Consider the following 15,454-nt stretch of genomic DNA (forward strand, 5'->3'; position numbering starts at 1 on the left):
CAGCATACGCATTTTCCTGTAAAAGGCACAATTCAGCAATGAAAAGTTCCATTAAAAAAGCCATTGCTGCAAATGCTACAAACATAATGAATATCTGTAGCCTGCATGTCTATAAACCACATTATAATACAAGTATCATATAGAGATGGGCGGGCTCGGTTCCCCGAGAACCGAACCCACCCGAATTTGGCTATCCGAGTACCGCTCAGTACTCTCCCGCCCGCTCAGAATCCAAATCGAGGCCGAACGTCATCGTGACGTCGTCGGATCTCGGGGCTCGGTTCTCGCGGTACTTGAAGATTATAAATACACGCCTCCACAGCAATCCATCGCCATTTGACAGAGGGAGAGAGCAGGGTGTAGTCACAGGCTGATTAGCGCAGGGACAGAGAATACAATATTCTGATTCTAATTGTGCTAACGTCATCTGGGCAAGGCGATGTCAAACTACACAGTGTTTCGAAATCAGTCCAAAAAAACAGACACCAAATTTTTTTTTACTGTGTTGAAGCGAATAAGAAGTGTAACTGAGGAAAAGTTAAGCGCTGATAAAAAAAAAAAAATTGCCAACATGCCATTCTACACACGCAGTGGCAAAGAGAGAATGAGGCCTTCACCTTTCTCTATTAGTGGCAGATCCAAAAAAGTTACCGAGCCTACAATTGGTGCACAACTACTGTTACGCGTCAAAGCCGAGCTGCAAGATAACAGTAAGGCATTAGAGGATAATGTTTGCTCTGATTCACAAATGACACCAATCCCTGTGAAGAGTCCATCCAACAGTGGGATGTCTAATCGTGAGCATTCTGTTAGTGTACCCATAAAGAAGGGACCTTTCAGCAGTTCTGCTGATGTGTGCCTTAATAGCCCGAGTGTAGCCGGTGATACACAAATTGAGGATGCCACTTTGGAATTAGAAGAGGATGAAGCGGAGATTTGTGTAGGCGACGAGGGCGCTAATGAGGATGTGGATGAGGATGAGGTTGTTTGTGTAAGTCCTGCACCAATGGCAGCAGTTCTGGCATGTGACAAGAAAAAGGCCATTGTCATGCCTGGGCATAAAACAAAAAAATCCACTTCTTATGTGTGGAATTATTTCTACCCAAATCCAGACAACAATTGTATAGCCATTTGTAGTGTATGTCAAGCCACAGTCAGTCGAGGGAGGGACCTTAACCATCTTGGAACCTCGTCTATGTTACGCCATTTAACGAGAGTTCATGGCAAGGTGTTGGGAAAAGCTGAAAGTTCTTCCAAAAAAATAGAGACAGAAACCAAACTGGCTTTCTCCATTTCAATTAATATTGTACAGTCTATAACGCCTGAATTTTTGGGTATTTTCGACAAGTGAAGGGGGGCCTATAGAGACAGAAACCAAACTGGCTTTCTCCATTTCAATTAATATTGTACAGTCTATAACGGCTGAATTTATTTGTATTTTCGACAAGTGGAGGGGGGCCTATAGAGACAGAAACCAAACTGGCTTTCTCCATTTCAATTAATATTGTACAGTCTATAACGGCTGAATGTTTTTGTATTTTCGACAAGTGGAGGGGGGCCTATAGAGACAGAAACCAAACTGGCTTTCTCCATTTCAATTAATATTGTACAGTCTATAACGGCTGAATTTTTTGGTATTTTTGACAAGTGGAGGGGGGCCTATAGAGACAGAAAAAAACTGGCTTTCTCCATTTCAATTAATATTGTACAGTCTATAACGGCTGAATTTTTTGGTATTTTCGACAAGTGGAGGGGGGCCTATAGAGACAGAAAGCAAACTGCCTTTTTCCATTTCTTTACATATTTAACTATAAGTGTAGGGTGTAATATACATCCAAAGACGAAGGCTGCATTGCCAATATGCATAGATGGAGAGGAAGACAATCTGCTTTGTGTGTAGAATTAATGAAGGCCTACCTTCCAGGAATTAAACTGTTTTTTTGATAATTTATTAGCTTTACAATTACATTACTTATCCAAGAAACAGGTGGAGCACTAAATTTGGTTATTTTAGGCCCAAAAACATTGATTTGCCAACAAAATAGCAAAACAAAACCAAACAAAACCAAAACCAAAACACGCAATGGCGGTTTTGTAAAACCAAAACCAAAACACGACGGTAATCCAGATCCAAAACCGAATACAAAACCAAAAAACGGGGGTCAGTGACCATCTCTACTAGAGATGGTCAATGACCCCCGTTTTTTGGTTCTCTAGTATCATGTTATTATTTCAATAGATTAATGACTCTGTGGTTCTCCTTTACTATAGACGTTGTATTAATAGGATAGTGTGTCTGCGTACCTGTCGGTCACAGCTTTCATGAATTCCTCCAAAAGGTCATCGTAAGGTTTGCTTCTCACTCTTTTGTGTCTTAGTCCAATATATAAAGGGTCTTTTAGTAACTCCTGTAGGAAAAAATTAAGGAATTACTCACTTTGTAATATTGCAGAAGTCAATAAAGATAGAATTCTATAAACACATACATTGCAAAATAAATCAAAGGTACTCAAACAACAAATTGTTATACAAAATATAGGCAAACACATATAATAAATAATCCTCAAGATATAGAGTTGGAACTAATCAAATCTTGTTAAGGTTGAAATAGTAGCACACTTCATACTATAGTGGACTTCTGTTCTGCCGTCGTTTTTCCTTTGTTTTTCTACACAATGTAAGAGTATAGATTCTCTTTGAGTAGCTGCATGATACCCCTTTACTATATACTAAATTAGTGCCTATAGGCTATTTATTTTAGCTTGTTCTTATAACATCTTTTATATTGCAGAAAAAAAGTGAAATATAATTTTCTTCCATAGCATTATTAATAAATCTTTGAGACTATTTCTTTCCCCCAGGCACAATGGGCCGGATTCATTAAACAAAGTACTTTTTTTTTTTACTTAAGTTTTCTCCTGGACAAAACCGTGTTACAATGCAAGGGGTGCATATTAGTTTATTATTTTGCACATAAGTAAAATACTAGGTTTTCTTTCCTCTATCAACTTTAAATTTCAGTGTACAAATAAGCTATCAAGTATTTGTGTGTTACATACAAAAACAGCCAGTATTTAACTTATGTGCAAAATAATAAACTAATTTGCACTCCTTGCATTGCAAAATGATTTTGTTCAGAAAACTTAAGTAAGAAAAAGTACTCAATTTGTTGCTTAACTTTCCTTAATGAATCAGGCCCAATGTCATGTGTGTATTCTGGTAGCGATGCTCTCATGTTCAGAGTTGCCAAAACATAATTGGTGCCCTGTGTATTATCAGAAAATTACAGATGATTTCCAACCTCTCTGGTGAGGTCATCTTTTCTATGATGTACAGTATGACATGTCCTGTGGCACTGCTCTATGTAAATGTGGATTATAACTTCAACTCCTTTCTGATAGAAGCCACGTCTATATTATTCCTGCACATGTAGTTCTTAATGGAAGTGGAACTAAGTATAAGTTGATCAATGCTTAACCTATGCTGTAGGTAAATAGAGAGCTTGAAGATGCCAGGGGGACCTAAAAATGTACATGTCATAAAGTAAACAAGATAACTGTAAAAACATTCTCCATTGGTTCAGGATTTAGGACAGTCCAGTACAATGCCGGTGATAGGTTTATTCAAAGGACGCTCTCCAAGGGTGGGGGCAGCTTACTGCAAGTGCTGCATACACGTTTTGCCTCAGGAGCCCACCGAAGTACTGGTTCAAACCAACCTATTAACCTTCCAAAAACTGTGTCATTTTGAGCATTAATCATATATCTTGATTAAGCGAATTCCTGATGGTAAAATGTCAATTAATATGACACTAAACATGATACTTCCTATATCCTTAGCCTTAGATGCCCTTAATATAATTTTAATATTATTATATTAAACTTCTGAGTCTATTACATTTAAATATAAAAGAATATTTGCTGGAACTATATTACTGTGAACTATTTACAAAATGAATGTGTGTGTGTGTAAATGTATTTATTTATGATCGGTAGTATGTGTGTTATTAGCCCTTGCACGCAATAGCGTACCATTCGCAATTTCACAGAAAACCAATACAATCAATGTTTGTTAATTTGAAGCAACTTCATCCAATCATTTGACTTCCACAGCGTATATTCAGAATCTCTGTTGAGTGAATTTGCAGACCTGAGTTACGTGCGTTCAGAAATAAACGCACAATGCCCCAGGGGCGGATCTAGACTTTATGTTTAGGGGGGGGCGATTTTGCATAATCACGCCCCTCCTTCGCTCTGATTGGCTGGCCTGCGTTAACCCCACCTTCTGCCCGCGATTGGCCCCGCCCCCTCCCGTTGTGGTCGCCGACTGGGACCACTCTGATTGGCTGGCCCACATTTAGCCCCGCCCCCGCTCGCGCTTAGCCACGCCCCTCCCGTTTTAATCGGCGGCTGGGACCTAGCTTTTTGCTGCTAGGGGGGGGCGAATGCCCCTATCGCCCCCCCCTGGATCTGCCACTGCAATGCCCTCAGTATGGGTCCCTTAATGAATCAGGCCCATTATGTTTATATAAACAACTCCTTCCCCTTTTCTGTGCATTAAAATGTTCAGCCACATCAGACAAACATCTCTGCTTTGTGTTTTGCGAAAGTATGTACGAAACAACTGTGACATATGTTGCCGCTTTGCTCCTAGAATGGAGCCACTGCAACAGAGCACTAATGTACATAGAGCTCTAAGGGCCTTTTGGTGCAAAGAAAAATGTTAATGTGCATTTTCATATATGTAAATTCAGGGCTTTATTTAGAGCTGGATGCAATTAACGCAAAAGCGGAAGTGTAAATTATGTCTGTGAAAAGTATGTAATTTGAGCAGTATGCAGAGTGGCAGGTATCTTAAGGTAGCGTAAGGTATCATTTTGTACAGTCAACACTACCATCCAGCATTTAAACCTGCCCTGTAGTAGGTGTAAAAGATATCCCCCCCCCCTGTTCTGCATCTCAAGTCGTAGGGGGTCGTAAGTGCAGTTTGTGGGGGTGCGCAGTACAGAATCACGCAAGATACGCTACAGGAATGGTCATATGTCTAGACTTGAATCAGGCCCAAAGACATCAGTATAGTGACAATTCATTTGCTATATTAAGCACACATGCACAAATCCCATTGGTTTTCAACACTGTATGTAATAGAAAGCTAACATAAAACAGTAAAGGAAATAATTCCTTTGATTTGGTCCCTTGTTTTTTATGAGTCATGACTTTGGCTTTATTTTTTGCTTTCACATGATATTTTATTTATTATCAGAAGAATATATGTCTGCGAAACACCATGAGAAATAAATGAGTCGGAATGTGTGGTTGATGACCTCATATAAATTAGATAAACCTTTTTCTGCGAGTTCACAAAACATTACCCTAGAGAAAACACTCAGATGTGTGGGATATTTCTGTACTGGCTACATGAGTCACATTAAACATTTATTACATTTCTGGCCACAATTTCATTTATTGAGTATGCCCGTGTATGTTTTGTTTTTAGTATTACATAAGTTATGCCTTCTGTATGGAGAGAATTAAAACATTTAAATATAGTCTGCTATAAATATAGAATTAAAATACAAATTATATTAGTCTACTATATAAAACCATTAATAATGTGAAATCAGACAATTTCTGTAAGCGGTCTACAATACCTAGATATTATACACAAGAAGCAAGATGTTAGAAGTATGTTGCCTATAAACTCCAAGCACCTAACAAACAATAATGACCTTTGCGCTCTAGTTTAGGTTAAACCAGATAGTGCTTATTTTTGTGCATCATAACCATTACAACACAAGCTACACTACACAAGTGAGAAATGAGAGTTCCAGTGATACCAGCAACAATACAAGCCTGCAGCCTGGCAGATTATTGCTGAATACTGGATTTGTGGAAAAGTCCCATAGGCCCAAACCTAGAGAGGCAGAACTGCAGAGATGGTTGTCTGACCTTTGTATCTTATCATATTTATGTCTCCATATATGCCTGGCAACTTCAGAATTTTTTTTATAATGATACTTTCCTACGTACAGTCTAAACTGAAAAATACGGATAAGAGATGGGCTATAGGGTAAAATATTAGTTAGCTCAGGATGAGGAGTTGTGATTGACTTAGAATAGAGTGTGACGTGTCCGTCAGTTACTGTATAGGCCTCAACCAGGCCACAGCATAAATGTTTGAATGTTGTATTTATATTGTGTGGTGGAATAAAATTGGTGATTAAATGATGGCTTTAAACCAACATATCTTCCAAGACCCAGCCCACCCAACCACACCCATATGTCAATGAAGTCTCACCCATTTCAAAATAGGACGCAGCCCTTTTAGAGTCCAGAAATCTGGACTATTGAGAGGAATGAACCCATCTGATTAATATATAGACCAGTGGAGGGCACCAAGCTACCAGAAGAGACTTCAGCTCTGTGCTTCGCTCTGTCTTATTTACTTTTTTTAAAAAAATGCAGAGAATAAATCAGAGTGGTTTCCATGTCACGTGACATCCAAGTTGTTTTGGGGTTGTTTTTTTTATTCTTGAAATTAAAGGTAATGTGTGGCCCTTTTGAAAGTTGAAGGCGCAGCATGCAGAGAGGTCATGCAGCACATCCAATGGGAGGAGGAAGGGTCAGTGCAGTGTATTCTACACCATGTGTTCTCCCATGTGGGGGCAGCTTTGGAGGTCGACTGAGTTACATGTGTGGATGTTTGAAACATGTTGGTGGAGTTGTGGGTAGAGATTTGTAGCACATGTGGGATCTGAGGGCTTGTGGGGGCATGTCGGGCTCATGTTATGGCAAAAGGAGATTTGAGTGCTTGTTTGGGCAAGGATGAGGGATGTCCAAGAAAGATAACCAGAATTCTGGTGTACATTGTAGGAGAGTGGCCAAGTAGGATATATAGTAATACACCCACATTCCAGTTTGGGATACTACCTGCAGAAAATCAATCTGCTCCTACTTTTGCAGTATTGCAGCTCCAGCTGGATATACCCATGGTGGAAAGAGTAAAAATCTTTACAGCCTATCATGCTATACCTCTAGAACCATCCCTTTATTCATTTACACTTTTCCTCCCCTTCTTCTACAAATACTGTTTAGTTTAGCTTTATGTTTGTCTTCAACTAATCATGACTGTGAGGGGACTCTCTTAATAACAAGTGTCACTATTGTCTATTTGAATACTCTTTGTGCCTAGAAATACCATTTCCATTGGAAAGTGTGTATTGAAAAGTAAAAAAAAAAAGGCAACCCCTGGTTTCTACCATCTCAGAGAACAAATAAAATGATATTAAAGTCCTTTTATGGTGAGAAAACACTCTGCGACCCCTTGCAAAATAAAATTTCTTGGATATAGGTGCCCACAGCTACCAAAGAATTCCCCTCATTTGGCTGGCTATTCCCTTCAGAAGACTGTAAATTTTACAAACTAGATAAAGCTACCATATGATCTTGTGTGATACAAGTCACGCATGATGAAAACTTTTTGCATAAAAAATTGTACAAGTAATATTGTAGCTATCACATGTTTTTATTTTATGTGTAGTGGAGAGAAATATTGGGGACTTATTTTTCAAGCCAACTGAGTATCTACTGAGGTGTTGGAATCACCAAGTGCATCACACAAGGGATTTCTATTACCTTTAAAAAAGGAAAGTTCATTTGTTTTGTTCTATTTTGCTGGCTAAAGTTTTTTTTTACATCCAGCAGTGTAAGAGTGAACTTGTAAATAAAAGTTATTTTTATGTATCTATCCATCACAGGATCCCTGGTTACTGTCATTTGCATACAATGCTTCATATGTTCATAAAGCCTTTTTCCATTACAAAACCCCTACTTTATTACCCACAGAAGTTGTGGTTTCTGTGCATTTTTATAGGCATACTCAATACTGGGCAAGCACAGACAGCTCAGACTTTTTGGAATAACAACAAATGAACGGATGTCAATTTTAAGTGAGAAAGTGAATGGAACCAGAGCATTTTTGGACAATATAAATGCAGGCATATATAATACTTAATAGGTGTGCAGGTGAAGTGAAAACAAATGATGTTAGATACCTGTATGTGTTCTGTGTTTCCACATAGAGCAAAAGGGTCAACAAACACTGGCTTGTGTATGGCTGCAGAGCTTGAGGCTAATTGGCACATCCATCGATAACTTCCAAAGTTATGAACATTTCCGCTAAACCACAGGACTGTGTTAAATATAGTAGAACATGATTGACAAATCAAAGCATAGAAAATAGAAAGAACCCTACACAATAATGTGAATAGTGTTTACGCTGCAGACTGAGAACATCCACTGGGATAGCATGTTTAAGAAAAACATAGATATCATAAAAAAAAAAGGTTATGGGGTGTGGCGTGTTGATGGGTAAGACAGATACATCACTGCAAGGTTTGAAGAAATACTTTGAAACATACCCTAACTAAGTCATAGTATCCACTTTCAAAACTCCCTTCCTTGCACATGTGGAGAACTCATATGTAAGGCCTTTTTCCGCGGCCTATGGGCAGCAGGACCAATACATGGAGACCCAGAATGGCGAGACAGAAATAGTACTGTAGTATTTCTTCCCCAGGTTCCTTTGTATCTGTCTTGCGCTGTGTCTCTCTGTTGGGGAGAGGTGTCTCACAGTCTCCACACCTACAGCTTCTGTGAGATCAAGCCATTCGTCAGTGAGGTCAGTTTGGCAGCAAATCATAATGAATGTGTTGCATTGCTGGGGGAGTGTTGCTAATGTGCTACTATGGGAGGGGTTGTGTTGTAACTTGGGCTGGAGAATGTGTTGCTAGGGGGGTGGAGGGTGTATTGCTACAGGGGGGGTGGGGTTGATTTAGGGTGAGGGAGTATGTAGCTATGTGGGGTAGAGGGTCAGAGCCAGTGGAAAAGTATTGCACACACTAGGCACACTTCCCACTCAGGTGCACACCATCTCTCAATGATTAAGATGATTTACACATGACCACACCCACTACTTAGAATGGCCACACACCTTCTGGTGGCGCACTTTTTACCAATGTTAAGAGTTATGGCATAACTAACATATGGCATAACTGCAAAAAAGTTATCTTTTTTTCTCTAGTAAATTCTAAGTATTTTACATATTTAAGCAAGTCTTGATTGAACAATTATACCATCCTCCACTCCTATCACAAACCACAGCTTGATCTTAAAGACATTTACTCATTGTATTCTTATACCTCCAGCTTCATTCTTTCACTCCACCCACCACATGCTACAGTTTCTATTAAAGCATCACTGGCTTCAATCTTTCAATCCCTTGGTGTTTTTTTTTTGTGTTTTTTTTTTAAACCTACTGTGGCAGTATTGGAAGATGGACAGGACACAACCTACTGTCACCTATACCTCTCTAGGATCCTTGAATTTCTGCCCACTTCCAAATAGGGGTATTGATGGGGGGAATATCAGGTATAAAGTATGGGGCTCTGACCTACCTGAGTGGTGGTTGGAAGACCTGGTGTGGCACCTTCCCCTTCGGTGGCATTGGAAGAAGTTGCTATACTGGGGCCCAAAATTTTTCTTTGCAGCCTTGCTTCCAAAAAAGGAGAGATAAAAAGACCCCACTTCCCCAGAGATCCCTCGCTGGATATACAGAAATCTACCTTCTAGTATGCCCTATCAAATCTGTTCTCTTAAACTTAGTGCTCTACACAGTGAGAATAGCACATTCATTTCAGTGTATTGCTGCCCAGAGTTGTACAGGTTTGGGTTTCAGAGTCTGGGATGGGAAGATATTTCTACAAGAAATTGCATACATTGTTTCTGGTGCAGCAAAGCTTTCCTGAGGGATTTCAAAGCATGGGGCAATGATAAACTCTCTGTCAGGCATCCTGCATTTAGACACAGAACTCAGTATTCAACTTTCACTTCACAACATGGCAAACACAGCTGATACAAGTTTACTGAGATGCAACCAGACGATAGCTGACATCACAGAGGTGGGGAGTTGAACCCCCACACAGTATTTAAACCTGCTCTTCCTGTCATTCCCTGCCTGAGTATCAACTTTGCTGTTCTGAACTCCTGAGTGTGTTGACCCGGCTTGTTCCTGACTTTGTGATACTTGGATTCTGACTTTGTACTGTGTTAGCAGATTGGTTTTTACCTTAGGCTGTTCCTGACAATTCCTCTACTTGTTGATGCTTTTAAAATGCATCCTGCTGACTTTGGCTAGTCTGAATATTCTACATTCAGAGGTACTTATCTGTAGTGCTCCGGCCACCATGGTAAGGGGAAATTCGATGGATTCTGACTTGGTTACTACATGCAGCCAAATCCATCTGGCTTTGCAGCAGGCTCTGGTGAACACCGGTAGCAACTTCGACTCCGCACCAACGCTGTCTGGATATTTCAATCTTAGCTGGTGTTATGTCTACCAACCCAGACCTGATACTATCACACCTTTGCCAAGACCTCTTCTGCACAATGAATGCTCTGGGCCACATACAAGTTATTCCCTCTGCTATGCATAAAAGCCGTCACACATTTGATCTAGTTTTCCAGAGTGGATTAGAAATTACTGACCTAACGATAAACCCAGTTACTTGGTCAGACCACCACCCCAGTTAGTTCTGTTGGGGCCGATTCAGTGAGATGTGCAGTGACAACATTTTGCAGATTTTGCCGTGCATACCATAGAGGTTTGCATGAAAATCTGCAATGTTGAGTATCGTAGTACCCTGAAAAGTGCACAGCAGAACAATGTGCTGCATTGATTGGGCCTCATTGCATCAAAGCAATCATTTATGGAGTCAGTGCTGGAACTGCTCCAGTGGGATCCATGACTAATTATTCTGTAACAGATCTGGTAGCCAAGAAATGGAAAGAATCAGGAACAAGCCAAGGTCACTGCAGGCAGGACTGGAGTGTATTAAAACAAGACAAAGTCAGTACAGAGGTAATTATGCAAAGATATCGCCAAGTACAAGTCAGTTTGGTACACAGGTAACAATGGTAGAAAAAGTAAGGTGAAACCACATGTGGAAACTATGTTCATATACCCGTGTACACTTTACATTCACTGTTTTCATTTATGTCATAATTGTACTACTATGTTAGGCACTATAGAAACTGTGGTGTCATACAAATAAATGCTAATAATAATAAAGGGAAATAGGAAAGTTCTGAATTTAAATACCCCAGAGCTTCTTCTGATTTGCTACTGACTTGGAAAAGGTGAAGCTCATTGATTTAGACATTACTGTGAAGTCTCTCAAAAGCTGGAGTTCAGAGACCGACTGTTTCAGTGGCAGATAGGGGCATATCTAGATATTTACAAAATGTTGTAATGGAGTAATCAAGAGTAAAAAAAACACATTATTTGCGCGTCCTTTAGCAGCTGCACCCCCTGCTACTATGGTACTTATGTTATAGGTGGCAGGCCATCAAGGCAGCAGGCACAGAATTCAGGTTTTGAGGCTTTGGCAGGTTGAGTGTCTCCAGAAATACCATTCTAAGCCATGTTTTCCAGGGTAGTCAGAGGCATAACCTCTGGATTAAAGGTTGAAGATCTTTTCTATTTGCAGTCTAAAAATTAATCAAAAAAGTTAATTTCAGTCAGCTGTGTTGCACAGTGGTTCCAGTAATTACCACAGATTGTGTAGTGATCTATACCCCATTCATACTGCACCAAAAACCCGGGTTTTTGCAGAGGCACGCTGAAAAACCCGGGTCTTGGTGCAGTATGAATAGTCCAACCACAAAATCCCGGGTCTAAAATCCCGGGACTTAGAACCGGGATTTTGCGAGGGGTAATTCCCGGATTGGACCCAGCTCGCCTGCAGTATGAATGGTGCAATCCGTGTAATTCCCGGGTCTCACCATTCATACTGTAAAAAAAAAAAATGGGGAAGTAAAAAAAAAAGATTTTAATTAATAAAAAATACATAACAAATGTTTACTTAACTTATTTTCAGCCAGCGGTGTCTCCGGTGCGTTGCCGGCTGTCAGGGGGACCTCTGGGTACTAAAATGACTTAATTTCTAATGGACTAGAAATTACATCATTTTAGTACCCAGAGGTGTCCCTGACAGCCGGCAACGCACCGGAGACACCGCTGGCTGAAAATAAGTTAAGTAAACATTTGTTATGTATTTTTTTTTAATTAAAATCTTTTTTTTTACATTTTTTTTTTTCTAAAACCCGGGTCGGGCAGGTGCAGTATGAACCCGCCCGACCCGGGAATCTTCTTATCTATACTGCCCTGTGCCCCGGCAATATCCCGGGTTAACAACCCGGGATATTGCCGGGGCGGCAGTATGAAAGTGGTATAGACCTGGCATTATAGTTCAATTAAGGGAAATATCTATTATTCCTCTACAGTGTTGATGTTTCCACCAGAACAATGTAACACAAAGTGTTTATTTCCCAGAATACAACTCCAGATGCACCTGGATTATCTGACTGAGTGGAAATAAAATCATATGAGCTTTTGTTTCTTTTGGCACTGGGGCTTTTAGGAAATGAGCAAAGTGGTTTATTGATTTTCCTTGACAACAACTAGGAGTCTAATTATAAAATATATTGTAAACCCTAGAGATCAAAAAGCTGTTCACTGCTAAACATTGTAAATTCTATAAATCTCTCCTGGCATTAGGTAAATGTGTTCTGTAGAGAGGACCATGGTTATTATATAGCACTTTCCTGGTAGCAGATCCTGTAAATAATTAAACAAATTATATCTGTGACTAGTGTTTTAGAAGATAGATATATATATATATATATATATATATATATATATATATATATATATATATATATAAACAAATAGGGTATAGTTATCCTGGAATGGGGCATGGCAAAACTATTGTGGAGCTCAAAGTTTTAATAACTGCAATAATTAGTCACTCTTGTTTCTCCTGTTATGCTGTATAGCGACTAAGGGGTATATTTACTAAACTGTGGGTTTGAAAAAATGGAGATGTTGCCTATAGCAACCAATCAGATTCTAGTTATCATTTATTTAGTACATTCTACAAAATAACTGCTAGAATCTGATTGGCTGCTGCAGGCAACATCTCCACATTTTCAAACCAGTAGTTTAGTAACTATACCCCTTAGACTCAAAGTTGCCTTCCATAGTCTATACATGACTAGCACAAACTGACCTAAGTATGTTGGTAGTGGAATGTACACTATCATAAGCGAACATTAGAATTGAATTTTTTTGATCAACCACATAAAACTATGAAAAAATTTACAAAGGTATGAAGGAAATCTACATTTAATTTTCTCTTTTTCTGGTTTCAAATTCTGATGCCTGTGACAAGTTAGTACTTACAGGGCTACAACTAGCAGCAATATGAATAGTATAAAATCAGAGTATATATAAGCTGGTGCTTATTGTTGAAATTGGATAAACAATTAGCATTCAACATGAGGCAGTTTGTAGGATACTGCTCTTATATTTGCAAACTTACAAGTTTCAACATCATTCTGTAGAGATAAGTGAACTTACAATAGGTAATTTACTAATTACAAAATATGGTGACATGCGGTGCATTTTACTGCCTTGTGCGTACACAAGTACACTCCCAATTTCCACTTTTATAAGGCACCTGCATTTATGGAATTGCTAGCCCAGAAAATTTAAAAATATGACCTCGACTTTTATGATTTTCTCCTAAAATACTGTTCACTCATTTATGTCTGAAATAAGTCATAGGAGTAAGGTGACATTGGAGGGTAAATTGCCAATAGCAACCAATCAGATTCTAGCTACCATTTTATAGAATGAATTAAATAAATGATAACTAGAATCTGATTGGTTGCTATAGGCAACATCTGCACTTTTCAAACCTGCCAGAAACTCACAGCTTGATAAATTTACCCCCAGGCCTGTCTTCCTACATATGCAGTTTGCTGTTTAAAGTGTAACTGTTTAGCGCTAAAGATGTTGCATTGAAAATATAGGCCAAGTACCGGTACATGAGAGGACTTGTAAAAATAAGGTCATTTTGAGGGAGCAGGGAGGGCTCTGCAGCCTCTTGCTAAACCGTGGATGCTCATCAAAACGCATTATATTCACCTACTAGTTTAAATATCAAACTATTGCACGTAAAATACAAGCCTTGTTCTTGAGCTAGTCCACATTCGACAAGGAATGCTTCAGTCCATCCAGATTATTTACACAACTATATACTGCACAAAACTAGGTATGATTTTTTTTTTTTTTTTAACAAAAGTCAACCTCGACACAATATACGAAAAAAATTGGGTATTTTCCATTTTTCTGCCTGTGTCTGTGTAACTAGCAGCCATATTTTTCAACGTTTGAAAAATACATAATGATTATCAGATGCATGCTTGAAAAATACTTAACTTGCTAATTAAAGAAAAAAAAACCCTTCTATGTGGGATTTCTGCGTTAATGACCCTTAATGTTTTTCATTTTGCAAACTAATTTGAACCATTCGCCTAACAGTTCTATTTTTGTCTATTCATTTGTTTAAACCTTTTATTATTTTGATCCAGACCAATGAAGTTTCAGCCACAAACTTGGAATACTTTATGTTGATACCCTTTTCAAATTACATATGCACTGTTGTTAGTAAGTACAGAAATAGTACATTTTGTAAGTTTCCAATAAAATCTATGTGCTTGGTCCATCTATACTGATAAAGACTGGTCTTACATGTGTGACCGACAGATATTTTCAGAGTGCCCTTGTGCCTTATGGTCAAGTTTGGGTTCACAAAAATTAAAAATAGTCGGTAGGATATCATGGTTAAATAATGATCTTTATGAACAATCTTCTTGTATTTTGTTATATGAATACTTTAAAACCTCCGAAGCACCAAAAATCTGTAATTCTGAAAATAAATTATTTGTTCCATTTACTAATCATAAACTTTTCTGTGGCAGAAGAATGTTTATTAGTCCACCTATAATATAGGTGGACTATAATAGGCAGCAATAGAGTGTGCTTTCACATCTAAAATATAATAGGTAGAAAAAGTGTAAGGCTTATGATTGGATGGGTCCAGTATATCTGAGAATAGATTAATACATTCAATAAAGTAATTTTGTTGTTTTTTATTAAAAATAAGATACCCACCTCATTATCAGTTCCTACATCCAGCATTACAGGCAGACACTCCTGGGGCTTTACTCCTCCGCACGCTGTGTATAGTGCCAGTTTGCCAACAGGGATACCCATGCCGTAACTTCCCAGATCACCAAGACCAAGGATCCTCTCTCCATCAGTTACCACTACAGCCTTAACACAGAGCAGAAGATAGGCATACGTGTTATTGTTGTCATTTTTAATTCTGGTTAATTTTATACCCATCTTATATACAGTAGCTAATTTAAATATATATATTGTTTTTTAGTATGGAGGCTAATGTGCGGTAAAATTATGGAACAAATTTGTGCCTCAATGGTGTTACTAAGTTCTGGTGAATTGATAGGGGGCATCCTAATGGTTATTGGTC

At 38.8% G+C, this 15,454-nt stretch overlaps 1 protein-coding gene across 1 annotated transcript in view; it reads right to left on the minus strand.

Moving 5' to 3' along the window:
- The window catches only part of ME1 (malic enzyme 1), a 318,849-nt gene that overhangs the window by 157,021 nt on the left and 146,374 nt on the right, over positions 1 to 15,454 (minus strand). The window contains exons 5-6 of the mRNA XM_075202703.1: positions 15,076 to 15,237; positions 2,305 to 2,408 (exon numbers count right to left, since the gene is read on the minus strand). Coding sequence (XP_075058804.1) covers positions 2,305 to 2,408; positions 15,076 to 15,237 — 266 coding nt within the window. The remainder of the gene's footprint in view (positions 1 to 2,304; positions 2,409 to 15,075; positions 15,238 to 15,454) is intronic.

The sequence above is a fragment of the Mixophyes fleayi genome, chromosome 3, assembly GCF_038048845.1.
Source record: "Mixophyes fleayi isolate aMixFle1 chromosome 3, aMixFle1.hap1, whole genome shotgun sequence".
Lineage (NCBI taxonomy): Eukaryota > Metazoa > Chordata > Amphibia > Anura > Limnodynastidae > Mixophyes > Mixophyes fleayi.